Source organism: Alligator sinensis, unplaced genomic scaffold (assembly GCF_000455745.1).
Source record: "Alligator sinensis unplaced genomic scaffold, ASM45574v1 scaffold1543_1, whole genome shotgun sequence".
NCBI classification, from domain to species: domain Eukaryota; kingdom Metazoa; phylum Chordata; order Crocodylia; family Alligatoridae; genus Alligator; species Alligator sinensis.
In genome coordinates this window covers 91,460-105,562 of record NW_005843241.1, presented here as the reverse complement: position 1 = coordinate 105,562, position 14,103 = coordinate 91,460, and the positions used below count along the sequence as shown (strand labels likewise).

The following is a 14,103-nucleotide window of genomic DNA, read 5'->3' as shown; positions in this document are numbered from 1 at the left end:
TGCCTTTTTATATTTAACATAGTCTGGTAATGGATGGTTATAGGTACATCATTCTGAATTAGTATTAATCCATGGCTACTTGCTTGTTAACTACATCTAGGTTTACAATATTGGAATAGGATCTTGGTCACAGAGATTGGTTTAAATTTGCCTTTTCTTGTGTAGAGTGATAGTGATTTTATAAAGGGATCATTCAGGTCTCCTGGAATTAAGGAGACCTGAATGTGATCCCTTTTGCAAGGAGAGAGCCAACTGTGCCTCATTTTGTCCTTTTGGAGTCCCTGGGTTGGTAAGGGGTTAGCACATGAATTGCCAAGGCAGCTATGTGCCACCTAAGTTACTTGGGAAAATCCAGTTCTGTGGCTGTAGGATAGCTTTATAGCAAAGTGGCCCCAACAGGCTGGTGAATCAGGCCTTCTCTGTATATATGTGCACATTGTTGGGGGCTTGGGACCAAGGCTAGTGTCATAATCCTCTTTTTTCTTTCAGGAACTTTGTCTACTATGCCAGCTGTCCGCACTTTCTCCCTCTTTGCTGGAATGGCTGTGTTCATAGATTTTCTTCTCCAAATCACATGCTTTGTAAGTCTCCTGGGTTTGGATGTTAAACGTCAAGAGGTGAGTCCATTATAACGTTCAACTGATATTGGGTGTTAATATGGTTATGCAGAATTGCGTTTGACTCTAACATATGTGTATTTTATTTTATAGAGAAATCGATTGGATATTCTGTGTTGTATCAAAGGAGATGATGACATGAGTAGGGTTCAGCATTCTGAAAGCATCTTGTTTATGTTCTTTAGAACAGTATATTCTCCATATCTGCTTAAGGACTGGATGCGACCAATTGTGGTATGTACACTTTTACTTATAGTGACCAAGAAATCTGTTTGAACAAAATGCTTATCTTCCAAGGAATCTCGGAACTGCATTTAACCTAGCAGAAAAGTCCTTAAAGTAACTGAGATGCAACAATTATTTTCAAATTATCTTGGCTGCATATTTAGCAATCAAAGGAAGTAAATGTTTTGCTTCTGAATTTGGGATTTGGACCAGTTTTATTGCACTCAATGGAAAGATTCCATCTGACTTTCTTTTATTTTCTAAGTTCATTAACTAGTGACCTCTGATTATACTTATTGTATCCAAACTGCTGACAGAATTGAGTTGCTAATATTAAATATAAACACTGTATTAAATTTCAGCTTTGACTATACTTTTCTCTTGGGCTGAAAGTAGTTCTTATTACTATTTGCCATTGCTATGTGAGGCTAACATTACATATTTATTCTGGATGTTCACTGCATTGCAAAGAAAATGGAGAATTTCAAAAAATTTCTTAGAGCAACTTTGTAGAACTCTAATAATTTTTTTTTAAGCTTTTATGTATCAAACTTTTTTTTTTCTTACAGATATCCTTGTTTGTGGGTATTCTGTCGTTCAGTCTAGCAGTTGTCCACAAAATAGAGATTGGTTTGGATCAGACTCTTTCAATGCCAGATGTAAGTTTCTCTCTCTCTCCCTCTCTCTCTCTCTCTCTCTTTCTCCCCCCCCCCCCCCCCCCCCCCCCCCCGCCTCTTTTTGAAGGGAAATTATTTCATTTAATTTCCCTAGCATTAGACCTTGTCACCCATACCTGACCAGACTTGTTAGCAAATATTAATGTTTCCCTCCCTTGGCATTTATGCAGTAGGGATGATGAACATTGGTTGATGAGTTGTTTTAGGGTTAACTCCATTTTTTCCTCTTTTCTTTTTTTTTTAAGGACTCCTATGTAATAGATTATTTCAACCATCTGAGCAAATACCTGCATGCAGGTCCTCCCGTGTATTTTGTGCTAGAAGAAGGACATAACTATAGCTCTTTAGAAGGACAGAATATGGTGTGTGGTGGAATGGGATGTAATAACAATTCACTTGTTCAACAAATCTTTACTTCAGCAGAGATTGACAGCTAGTAAGTGCATTTTTCCCGTGCAAATCACTAGAATAAATATTATAATTAAGGTTTCCCAACACTTCATAGCCTAGGGTCCTATTTTAATTGCTTAATACCTTGCTTAATACTCAGGCTGGATCTTTCCATGTTGTTAGTCTGCATTTTGCTGAATTAGTTTGGAAAGTTGCTGCAGAAATGCTTCAGCTGTTTCTCAGAACAAAATTAAAGGAAAAGATTTTTGGCATGCTGTGGAGGCAGGGATGAGTCTTAAAAAGTAATCACTTTGAGAGACCTAGGGCCTTCATGCCATAATGATGGACAGGGAATCAGTGTGGTGTAAGAGATTTAAAATAAAATGTCCAGAATGAATCTGAGAGTTAAATTTTAGCTCAGAATTCTTAGAGTTGCCAGTTAAACATTTAAGAATTTAACTTGTTGCTGCCCAAGCTCCATGGAAGAGAAGTCTGTTTCAAAATTTTACAGTTAGGGTGGCCAAAATCTGGAACCAACTTCCCAGGGAAGTGGTCCTCGCCCCTACCTTGGGCAAATTCAAGAGGACGTTGGATGATCACCTGTCTGGGGTCTTGTGAACCCAGCATTCATTCCTGCCTGTGGCAGGGGGTCAGGCTAGATGATCTGTTCAGGTCCCTCCTGACCCTAGCTACTATGATGATACTATGAAAATGTGGAGATAAGTCAGACCTGAGGTAGGATAGGCTGAGTTTGCGGGGGGTGGGGGGGTGGGGGAGAGATCAGGACTGGTGAGGCAATGAGACTGGTATGAGGAGTCAGTGGAGAGGCAGAAAGCTGACCTCAGATGAGAAGCTGGTGGAAGGGGAGGAAAGGCTGAGACTGAGCCAAGAGGAAATATGCCAGGAACTGGCTAGACTAATTGGCCAGTATTGCAAATGTCACAGCTGGGAAATCTTGAGTGTTTACTGCAGGGGAAATACCTAAATTCAATTTGTGTTCCTTACACCAGCTGTTAATCTGTTTTTAATTTTTGTCCTTTTTCAGCACAAGAATAGGTTATGCTCCCACCTCCTGGCTTGACGATTATTTTGACTGGATTAAGCCACAGTCATCTTGCTGCAGACTCTACAACACTTCTGGCCAGTTTTGCAATGCTTCAGGTAACATCTGTTTTTTCTTTTCCATGTATCAATATGGTTATCTTGGCCATATTTACAAAAGTTGTTCAAACATCAGTCTTCCAAGTAAGGGCTAACTTGTATCTAAGAGCTATATCTTACTTTGCTACTGTTGTAGCATTCCACCTGCTTTGCGTAATTTCTTATTTGGTCATGTTGTACCTTTTTGAACCATTTTCCTGTTCTGAGATTTGCAGCTTCAGGAAGAGTAAATGTAAATGCAACACCCTATTTAAGTTAAAATGCTACTGTCTTTGAAGAGTTTTTTTTTGGTGGGGGGAAGGGAGGTAGCTAACATAAGGGTTATGCCTCACTGTTCCAAAAATAGCCAATTGGATTATTGGCCTATTTGATCCTTTTAAGTTCTGTATAATGAAATCCATTCCCTTTTTAAAAGCTGTTTATTGCCCTCATCCTGTCTTGAATACTGCATCAGTGGGATGAATTGTCTGCACTGTAGGATCTGTCCGGTACTGAATGCAGAACACAGTGGTCAGTACCGCTGCTAGTCTTGGAATCAGTCTTGCCTTATGCAACATCAAAGACAAAGCAGTGGTCTAATGGGATATTCTAGTCCTTTTCAGTGCAAAATTTCAGGATTTGACCCTGTCAGTGTGTTTATTTCAAGTAACTTTTTAAAAAACTAACTTTTAACTAATGTTTCAGTAGTTTAATAAATCAGATATTTTTTTGAGATTTTTCTGGATTGGATGAGCTTCTGAGCCCCTACTCCGAGGAGATTCACTGCTCTGTATATTGTAGAGTGGCTTTGTGGCTCATGGAGTATTTTTTCACCCTTTTCATTCAGTTGTTGATCCATCTTGTGTTCGTTGTCGTTCACTGACTCCAGAGGGCAAGCAGAGGCCACAGGGTGAAGACTTCATGAAATTTCTGCCAATGTTTCTGTCTGATGATCCTAATCCTAAATGTGGCAAGGGGTAAGTGCCTGTAATTTGATTTAAATTTATGTCAAAACCTAACAGATGAAATAGGATGTTTGTTTGTACTTTGTAAATATGCACTTACTGCCAAAACTCAGGGCCCTCTTACTTTTTTTTATTATTATTATTATTTGGAAAATCACTTAAACAAAAACCTTTTCAGAACAGCAAATTCTTTTGCTCAACTGTCTCCTACAGCTGTGGGAGAAGATAAATGTAATGCTGTCAACTTAATAAACCAATTGTTTTTTCAGTTTGTTGAGAATCTGTTTTACTTTTGGCCTAACTTTATTTTAAAGAATGGCCTTTCTTTTGAGGTGTACATTGTAGTCTAAACTTTAGGAGTTGTCTGCTGTTATGTTTGGACAGTAATGGGAATAGAAATCTTGGTTTGTATTAACAGAGTTAGCAAGTACTTGAATGCTGTTATATTGCATAGACAAATTTTGACTCCTGAGATGCAGATAATGGTGGCTGATCCATGAAATAATATTTGCTTTCTTTACAGAGGACATGCTGCATATAGTTCTGCTGTCAACCTTATAAACAATAATTCTGAGGTTGGAGCTACCTATTTTATGACTTACCACACTGTGCTAAAAACTTCAGCCGACTTCATTGATGCCACAAAGAAAGCACGGATTATAGCAAATAACATTACTGAAACCATGGGTATCAAAGAAAAGAATTACCGTGTGTTCCCTTACAGGTATGGAGTTGTTTTCCTGCTTGGAATATGCGGAGTAACTTGCTAAGTTATATTGATTTAGGTACAGAAAAGGTTTTGTGTTCAGTGGGAGTGTTTGTCTATTCATACTGCCTTTCCTTGGACTGAAATTTTGACTGCAGCACAAAGCCTTAGAAATAAGTGCACTTGCATCTGTTTAGCAGAGGGAAGTAGGGAACTGGCTGGTGCTTTGATTTTTAAATAAAGGAAGCTGCCTCTGTCCAGTACTACAAGTGCTTTTGCTAATTCCCTGTTGGTATAAAAGAGAGCAGGCAGCTGACCATGTAATATCTGTCTAAACTGTATGTCCTTTTCCTCCTGTCTTGCTGTCTCAGTCTATAGAGGCCTAACTGTTCTAGAAATCTGTGTGGTCTTTAAGATTATCTTTTAGATACTGCTGTTTATTCTCTTTCCAGCCTGTTGGATGTAATACCATTGTTGATAGCTTGCAAAGAACAATTTTTCCAACTATTGAGTTAGTTTAATAAAAGATATCATGTTTACCCAAAGAACCTTGTCTACCTATACCATTGTTGAAGCATTTGGATAATTCAGTGCTCTAAATGCTTGTTTGGTGGTTCTCTCCACTATCTGACCATAACCCTCTGAGGTCTCCCCTTTCCTCTCCAATCTTCCTTGTTCTAAAACTGCACACTTTTTATAATGCCCAGATAGGAGTGCTCTTCCTCCCCACATCTGACAAATTAAATTAGTATAATTATTTTACAGCAAACTTTATTCTGTGCATCTCTTCAAAGACTTTTTAGGATGGCAAAAATTATTCTTATTTAGTATTGTTTCCCACATTTAGTCCATTTCTTATGTTTGAGAAATCAAAGGTAACTTCAGAAAACAAAGTTCTCTTTTAAATTTTAGTTCCTCTTGTACCTCCCTGTTAAGTCAGGGGGGAAATAGGGTTTTTTTTCCTCTATAAACCTCAATAACCTGAGCTCTTCTGTCACGGCAAAATAGTAATAGCCAAACCAGCTAATTAACCACCACCTTTGTTCCTTCCACAGTGTGTTTTATGTCTTTTATGAGCAATATCTGACAATTGTGGATGACACTATATTTAACCTCAGTGTGTCCTTGGCATCAATATTCTTGGTGACAACTGTGCTGCTTGGCTTTGAAGTATGGGCTGCTGCAGTGGTATCCATTACTATTGCTATGATAATAGCCAATATGTTTGGAGTGATGTGGCTTTGGGGCATCAGCTTGAATGCTGTTTCACTTGTCAACCTTGTCATGGTAAGACTTACTTACTTTTTTTTTTTAAACTCTGTGTGGCTGCTTACAGATGTAAACCCCAAATAATGCTTTACTTTAAACTTCACGTGCCCCCATGCCAAGTGCAGCACATGCTCAGAAGAGGCAGCACATTAGTTGGATCTGGCTTGCCCAACATCTGTATAGATTGGGCACTTTGGGGGAGGGGGTTGACACTTTTTATCTAATAGTTGATCCAATCAGCTATTAGATAAAAGCACCAAAAAAGCCCTGATAAAGTGCTCCATCTGTATAGATGAGCCAGGTTGAACTAACGTACTGCTGTTTCTGGTAAACCACATAGGCTTGTTTGTTCATTCTCCCCCCTCCATTCTGTCAGCAGCCTGTGTGTTGCTTTGTAACTTGTTTGGTGGCTTTTTTTTAAAAAAGGGGCTTTACTCCTCTCAATGCAAAAGGGTTCAGAGTATTTTCTGAAATCTTAAATTAGTTACAGAATGCCAGGAGGCACAAGGTATTGAGGTTATGGATATCACTAGTTGTTGTTCTTGTTGTAGTATTTATCTTGCCTTATTATTCACTGTGTGATAAGGTTTCACCCACCTGATGTTTCCAGAGTAGACTTCTATGCACTTTGGACAGCATAACTGCTGGTCTGGATGATATAATGATTTAAAATCATATTGGCATACAGCTAGGGACAGAGAAAAGTTCCTACTCCTTACTGTACTTCATTGGTGGGAGAAAAAATAAAAACCTAATATAGGTATGAGAACCCCAAAAGCCAGGCAAACCACAGAAGCAGTATTTTTAAGCTCCAGTTTTGTTTATTCTTGTCACTGTTACAACATGGTTTGAAGTAGAGTTAGCTGACCCTTTTGTGGTAAAGTGCAGGCATCTTGTGAGAAGGCAGCAAACTTTGGTGAAGCATTGATTTAAACCCTTTCTGGCTTCTGTTCCTTTATTGGCAGGTTAGAACCAGTCTACCAAAAAGTCTAAACGCAGCTCACTTTCTGATGCTCTGTATTTCTCTTCCCCTAATAAAAAGGTTCAAGATGCTGCTGATGGAGTAGAATAAATGTATAGGTGAAGGAGATTAGTGAAAGAGACCCAAGTAACATTACATTAAGAAATGGTGCTGGTCAGGAGTAAGACTAAGCTATTCTTTCTGTTCAGAGGCAAGCGATCAGCATTTGAATTTATTTTTCATAATGCAATGTGGATAATGTAATTCGTGGATGTGCAAGAAGTGAATTGCCTGGTTTTCAATCAGTAGATAGGTGCATGGTATTCAAAACAGACTCCATCTGGCAGATCACCCTGAGATCAGCTATTTTTAGACAGGATTTGTTACATCAGTGGGCAGGTTCTGTGCTGGTGGTTATTGCAGCTTTCTCAAATATTGCTTGGAAATTGATGATTCCCAGATTTAAAAAAAATGCTATTTTGACTGCTTGTTTTGGAAGTTTTCTTGTAGTAATAAAAATTATTTCCCTTTGCTGGTTGTGGGTCCTAACGTGATTAGTTTGAGCTCTAAAGTAGATGTCTTTGTACTTCAGAGCTGTGGTATTGCTGTGGAGTTCTGCAGTCATGTGACGAGAGCATTCACCATCAGTACAAAGAGTAGCAGAGTAGAGCGTGCTGAAGAAGCCCTGTCCCACATGGGCAGTTCTGTAAGTATCTGTTTGTTTGTGGGAATATGTTTCTCTTACTGCACAGATAAAATGACTAAGTAATGTTTTTGTAGTGTTTCCATGAATAGTCATTTAAACTTTAAGATAAGTAGCTTTAACACATACTTAGTTGTATGATTGGGATTTTTTGTCTGCTTTTCCTCTCATTATGAGTGTCCTCTTACAGTAGTTAACCTTTTCTTACAAAGGAGACACTGTTACATCAGCAGTTCCTCGATATGAGGATGACAGTCTTCCAGCAAATAGGGAAGTCACCATTGAGTCTAGAGATGATTGAGAAGTCCAACTTTGAGATTCAGATGTTTTGACTATAGTGTCTTCGTTTAAAAAAAAAAAAAGCCATTATCTTCCCAATTTATAACAATCTGAGGTTTATCAGATTCTGGGTTAAGTCTCTAGGGAAGGCATAAAGTAGAACCTTACTGCAGCTTGTAGTTAAACCCATGATATCAGCATAATGCATGCTAAAGTAAATGCTACAGGGGAGCTTTTTCCTAACAATGCACCCTGAATGGAAGCAGGAACCTCTAGAGGTAATAATCTAGTTCAAGCAGGTGATGCATCTATGGGTGACACTTCAAAACTGAGTGGCCATGGTATGGCTTTAAGTGGCCATTTGACTGTTATCAATATGCCATAGCACATTGCAAGGGGAAGAGGCTATAGGAAAACTTCTACAGAAAAGTAATAAATTACCTTTTGTAATGTCTCTTGATGGTAGAGGAACAAAGTAATTCATGAGGTGGAAGGGGGAAGTGCTACAGTAATGATCCTTCAAAAAGCAAGACCAAAAATAAACTTTTCTGATCTCGCTTCCTTTTTATTGATTACTCACTACCATGTCTTGTTGCAAAATGTTGTTTACATCCCCTTTCCCTTCCCCTGTAGAATTCTTAGATTTAACCTTGCTTTGGGTAAGTAATGGATAGAAATTCCAAGAAATATAGATCAGTATCTAAATTTGTAGAAAGGGGGATACGTTATCTTACCCACTATTTTGCTATTGAGTTGCAGGAAGTCCTAATGTGTTGTTGGCAAATACTTTTAATTCATTCTCTCTTACCAGGTTTTCAGTGGTATCACTCTGACAAAATTTGGAGGAATTGTTGTATTGGCCTTCTCAAAATCCCAGATTTTTCAGATATTCTACTTCAGGATGTATTTAGCCATGGTGCTGCTTGGAGCAAGCCATGGATTAATATTTCTTCCTGTTCTGCTTAGTTACATAGGTAAGAACACATCTCACTGGTAAATACATTTTAAAGTTAAGATTAGTTTGTCCTGGAATTCTGAACCCCTTTTATTCAGCAAGAAGATAATATTACAGATATGTTGACAGTAGAACTGTTTGAACTCTTTCACGTAAATTGTCCTTTCAGTTGGGTATGGATTACCCGATACAAAGTAATTAACAAATGGTCCTGTTGAACAGATTTCTAGAAGGGGCATGCAGCAGATTGGGGAGGGTCCAGGCAGATAGGACAGGGAACAGAAAGCAGAGCAGCTCATCAGGACAGAAAAAGGGATCAGAATAGCACTCAAGGTGTAGAGCTAGCTTATGGCACACCTGCCAGAAACCATCAGCTCCTACTTTGATTGGTGTCTGGATGCCTTGTCAAAGATTTGATCATCTGTTGGAGGAGTAGGGAGAGAGAAGACCTGTGGTTTTCTATGTCAGGGTGCTTGGAGTCTGTTTCAAATTAGCCTGCCAGTTTTTTCATCCCACCATTTAAGTGCTTAGGTGACACTCCATCCCCCCTCGACCTCTTTATTGCAATGTGGATGGGTTCTAGCTTGAGTGAAAGTAGAGAATACCGACTTAATTAGCTATGGAGGTAATAGTAATAACAATAGTGTATTTGTATACTACTAGATAGATTTAATCCTTCAAGGACATGGTGTTTTGGGACAGCTTCATTCACAGTATGCTTGGAGGCCTGAATTAGCCAGTTCAGGTACTGCTAACACCATTCTAGCATACAGCTCAGTGCAGGCTTGAGAAGAAAAGTAAATACTCTGGTTAGTACAAGATGTGGGCTTTGCTAACTTGGTTAAGCCCTGACAAATACATCTCCACAGTAGTTCTCAAACATACCCACAGTTAACTAGTATCTATTCCTAGGTATTTTTAAAGAGAGCTCCTGAGACCCAACTATCCACTTTTCTGGCAAAAAAAAATCTCAGATCTACTCATGGTGTTCTACAGCTTCATTTCTTTACCTGGATGATAGACATCTTCCTAGGCTGTTTTTTTTTTTTTTTAAATAGTAAATGGTGGCTGCCTCATTGCTGAAGATATCTAACACATGACTTTTTTTTTCCTTTTACTCAGGCCCACCTGCAAATAAAGCTAAAACTCAGGCTGCACAAGAAAGATACAAAGGTACAGAACGAGAGAGACTCCTCTACTTCTAGTCTTTTTAACAAAGTGTTCAGTGGATGTTCTGAACTGTGGTTTAAGACTGAATTGCAGCAATATTTCTATGACTACCACACTGATGTAATTCACCACTAATTCGACTTGTGCACCAATCCAAGTACAGGACATCAACTGTAGCTTTGGACATACAGCTTTTAAACTCAGGAAATGCTACATGTGGCTCATGTAACAGTATTACTAGAACTAGATACATTAACAGGATCCTAAAACACTATTTTTAAGAGGTTTCTTTTTCTTTAAGAACTGTAAGCCAGCTATATCACAAGTTGAATAGCTTTTTCCATGTTGGTGATGTGTGTATGAGAATGGACTGCCAAACCACTGACACAACTTTTAAACGCAAGTCAATGCAATTTTTGGCTCAATTTTTAAGGGGGAAAAGCCATCACTCAAGAGGTTGTAATATTTTAGTAACATTTGCCAAAACATTGTGTATATACTTTATTATAAAATAGCAATTTTGTAGTTCAAAATACAACACAAATGCAATAAATTAAATTTATACATTTCAAAGTGAACAGTAATCTACTTCAGAAAGTCAGAGGCTTCATGAGAGCTTGTTCCCCAAAAACCTGCTTAAAGAAGTTGACATGTTCTTCGCAATGTTCTCCTACAAGCAAACAGAAGAAGAGTTGACATTAAGTGCTACTTACTAGCAGGTCAAAATTAATGTTTTAATTTTGCTTTGTACTGAGTCAAGTTACAGATCTCTCTCTCCTGTTCCATTACAAGTATATAACATAGTCAAGTTATGTGCACAAGTTTTGAAGGTAAGCGGTAATGTTGGCTTTGAATATCTCAGACTTAATTACTACAGAGGAGATGTATACAAGTCCTGAAAGTCCTATCCAACTATTTTGACAACAGGTATGCTAGGAAAGTATATATAAGTTTCCACTTTGTAAAAACAAAACAAAAAATCCTATTCCTGTGGACAAGGCACCTCTTTAATTAGGTAATGCTTTTAATGTAGATAAAACTGAAGGGCATGTTAGATTATTACTGAAAGACGTTAGACTATTAATAAACACTGTCCAGATTCCTATGAACACTAGTACCTTAATTCCCTTGGTTTTTTTTTTTTTTTTAAAGATAGTATCCCTTGATAAATTACTTAACAATCTTAGGAAGAATATCTGAGGGGGTTTTTTGGTAGGCAATAAACCTTCATCATGGAAGACAAGTTATTACCCAGAGAATTAAAGGGTTAAAAAGCAATTAATGTATACTTAATTAAAGCCATAATATAGTAGCCTCTTGTCTTCCTGAGAAATAATAAATGTAGCAGTTATCTAGAAGTGGATTCTTAAGATGTGTACTGAAGACACATTCAGTAAACTTTGTTCTTCAACTGAGAAACACATTCCAGGGCTGTCTAGCTTGAGTGGCTGGGCCATACCTGTATGGTCAACATGGACTGCAAGGATTGTGCTGCCCCTGGGTGTGAGAAGGAAGCAGCAGCTAAAGGAAGGAGGGGGAGCCTGTAGGGCAGCTATTAATCCCTCAGGCTTCTAGCTTGACAGCCCTACCATTGCTTATTACCAGCCCCCTTATGGCTAAGCCTGGCATGAACATAACTAAAATCTCACTTGAAAGAAAGATCCAACCTCCACGTTGCTAACTGAAGAGTAAAGTAGTAGTTGGTTTTCCACACGCCACTTCTTTTTTTTAAACAAACACTGTTTAGATATTTAAAAGGTCACTTGACTTTGTGGCCCTCCTTACCTGGTGTGAAGCTAGGATTTCCCCGTAATCGTTGATTTCTTTGTTCAAAAAACCTGAATATAGTATAGAAAAGCATGTTATCTTCTGCCTGTTTGGCTGCATCAAGGAACTTGCGGGCTGAAACGCTGTCATGTCCTCCAATACCTCTGATGAATCTCAATGCAGCCAGTACCTGGTGCTTAGATAACAGAACTTCTACTATTTCATCATTAGCTGTAGAAAGTCTCTGCAAAAGTCAAACAACACAATAATTTACATCTGTGAAAACAGTTTAGTCTCAAAGAAATGTAGTGAGTCAGGCACTTCCATATATCTATTAAACTTATGTGAATGGGTAACACTGTGTAATGGTCCGAATAACCTACAGAAAACAAATGTACTTACAGACTCACCTTTAACATGTCCAAAGAAAGTTGATGTGCAGGAGGGTAAATGCTCTCAAGGGACAACAGGAGACAAGCCTGAAACAGTAGTAGTCTCACTATTAATAAAACAATTATATTAGTAGTACCATTTTAACCTTAAAAAACTGGAAGTTATTAGTCCAATGTAGTGATTCTTAATGGGGGGGGGGGAAAAGGGTCAAGGCACCCTGGGGTGCCACAAGGTGAAGAAATAAGCAAGAAGATGAACATTGTAATAAACTGTTTGTGAAATGGGGTGCTGCTCAATTCACAAGTTGTGAAAGTGCCCCTCAAGTCTAAAATGGTTGAGAACAACTGGTCGTCTGAAAGAATAAGTGGAGTCTGTAGCTTACATACCAAAGGCTTTGAGTCGCTGAGCACATGGTACTGCAGAAACTGGTGAAGCATGTAAAACAGGTTGTGCTGAACAAGGGTTTTGATGACCAGTTCGTACAGATAATGCTGTGAATGCAAGAAACAAGGAAACAAGACTCACTTGTGGCAATCTTTTAAAGTGACTCGATACCAAGTCTTCAGTCTGATTGAGAGATCCTGTATTCTAAACCACAGTACCAAATAGGACCGAAATGTGCATAAAACTGAGTTCATGTTTTCAGTACCAATTTGTTTCTTACTATATTATGACCACCTTTAGAGTCCAAGTAGTATCCTTACTGTTCTCAAATTGTCAATGTAACAGACTACTGGCACAGGGTAAACGGGGGGTTTGGTTTAAACAGATGGCCAAACCATAGACCTAGAGGCTGCTAGATTTTGTAACTGGAAGTTATGACGCATTACTCTTGTCTTGCACAAGCAGAAGCCTCTAAAGTAATACTGTAAGCAGTCTTGCAAACACCGATGCAAGGAATTTCAGGTAGCCATAGAAGACAATATCCTTTGTCTCTGTGCCAGAGCAAGCTTTTTGTCCATACAAACATATGGACAGAGAAAGAGACTCTTGCTGAGTTTTCCCCTCCAAATTTTTTTGAAAGCCTGGCTGCTTTCAGGGAGGAAGAGGGTTTCAAGAATCTGAAGTATCCCTACTGCTTTCCTAAGATTCTCAATGAAAGTAGTAGCCTACCATAGTGTAAGCAAGCATGCAGTACTGCTCAACATTACTAGAAGGTGCTTTACCTGAACTGCAATCTGGACCTGGTTAAGAGAACGAATGTATTCCATCAAGACTGCTATAGTGAACTTGTGAGGTGCTTCCTAGGCAGTAAGAGGAGAAAGTCAGGAGCCTGCAGTAGTGACGTGTGGATTAATGAAATAATTAGTATTAGTGCCTCACTTCTAGCAAAGCAGAAATCACTGTCTCACTAATCTGTTTTTCTTTCCCATGTTCTCACATGCAGTTTTGGTGTTCAATTAGTGTATTCCACTAGATTAAGTTATCCACTACAGTTTATTTTATTACTGCCATTCAGAAGCAGCACAGGTCTACCAAGACTTCTTCATTAATGGAGTTTCCTTGCCTAGCACTTAATTTCATATCTCAAGTTCATCAAATTCCTTTACTAACCTTCTTTTCAGTAAATACTGATAGAACATGCGTGTACATGTCTGATTGGTCAATAACTGCTTGGGTACGCACTGGCCGTTTCAGGAGGGGGTTACTTCGACTTTGACCTGCTTCCACCGCCTATGAAGACAAATCAAGTCTTAAAACAAAAACACTTGTCTTGTAAGGTGCCTTTATGCAGGTAGGGTTTCACTGTCTGTTTTAAGGTTAACAGGACTATATGGCTGTACATTTAAAGACTTGCTTTGTTTTGTTTTCCCTACTACAGTTCCTGCCTTGTAGGATAAAACTTACTGAATAAAATCAAATTTGTTTTCTTAAGTTTATTATAG

The 14,103-nt window shown here is 38.6% G+C and overlaps 2 protein-coding genes across 4 annotated transcripts in view; one reads left to right on the top strand and one right to left on the bottom strand.

The window, feature by feature from the left end:
• Positions 1–10,147, top strand: part of NPC1 (NPC intracellular cholesterol transporter 1) — a 37,329-nt gene extending 27,182 nt beyond the window's left edge. The window contains exons 15-25 of the mRNA XM_025194545.1: positions 490–617; positions 711–851; positions 1,412–1,501; positions 1,765–1,955; positions 2,955–3,070; positions 3,897–4,026; positions 4,538–4,738; positions 5,776–6,007; positions 7,543–7,656; positions 8,744–8,906; positions 10,010–10,147. Coding sequence (XP_025050330.1) covers positions 490–617; positions 711–851; positions 1,412–1,501; positions 1,765–1,955; positions 2,955–3,070; positions 3,897–4,026; positions 4,538–4,738; positions 5,776–6,007; positions 7,543–7,656; positions 8,744–8,906; positions 10,010–10,092 — 1,589 coding nt within the window. The 3' untranslated portion in view covers positions 10,093–10,147. The remainder of the gene's footprint in view (positions 1–489; positions 618–710; positions 852–1,411; positions 1,502–1,764; positions 1,956–2,954; positions 3,071–3,896; positions 4,027–4,537; positions 4,739–5,775; positions 6,008–7,542; positions 7,657–8,743; positions 8,907–10,009) is intronic.
• The window catches only part of RMC1 (regulator of MON1-CCZ1), a 31,527-nt gene continuing 27,523 nt past the window's right edge, over positions 10,100–14,103 (bottom strand). For 2 of the 3 annotated variants that reach the window (XM_006038071.2, XM_025194546.1), the window contains exons 15-20: positions 13,772–13,891; positions 13,384–13,461; positions 12,604–12,708; positions 12,235–12,303; positions 11,843–12,068; positions 10,100–10,727 (exon numbers count right to left, since the gene is read on the bottom strand). In XM_006038071.2, the coding sequence (XP_006038133.1) occupies positions 10,648–10,727; positions 11,843–12,068; positions 12,235–12,303; positions 12,604–12,708; positions 13,384–13,461; positions 13,772–13,891 (678 nt within the window). In that variant the 3' untranslated portion in view covers positions 10,100–10,647. The remainder of the gene's footprint in view (positions 10,728–11,842; positions 12,069–12,234; positions 12,304–12,603; positions 12,709–13,383; positions 13,462–13,771; positions 13,892–14,103) is intronic. The other variant, XM_025194547.1, reaches the window with a different exon arrangement.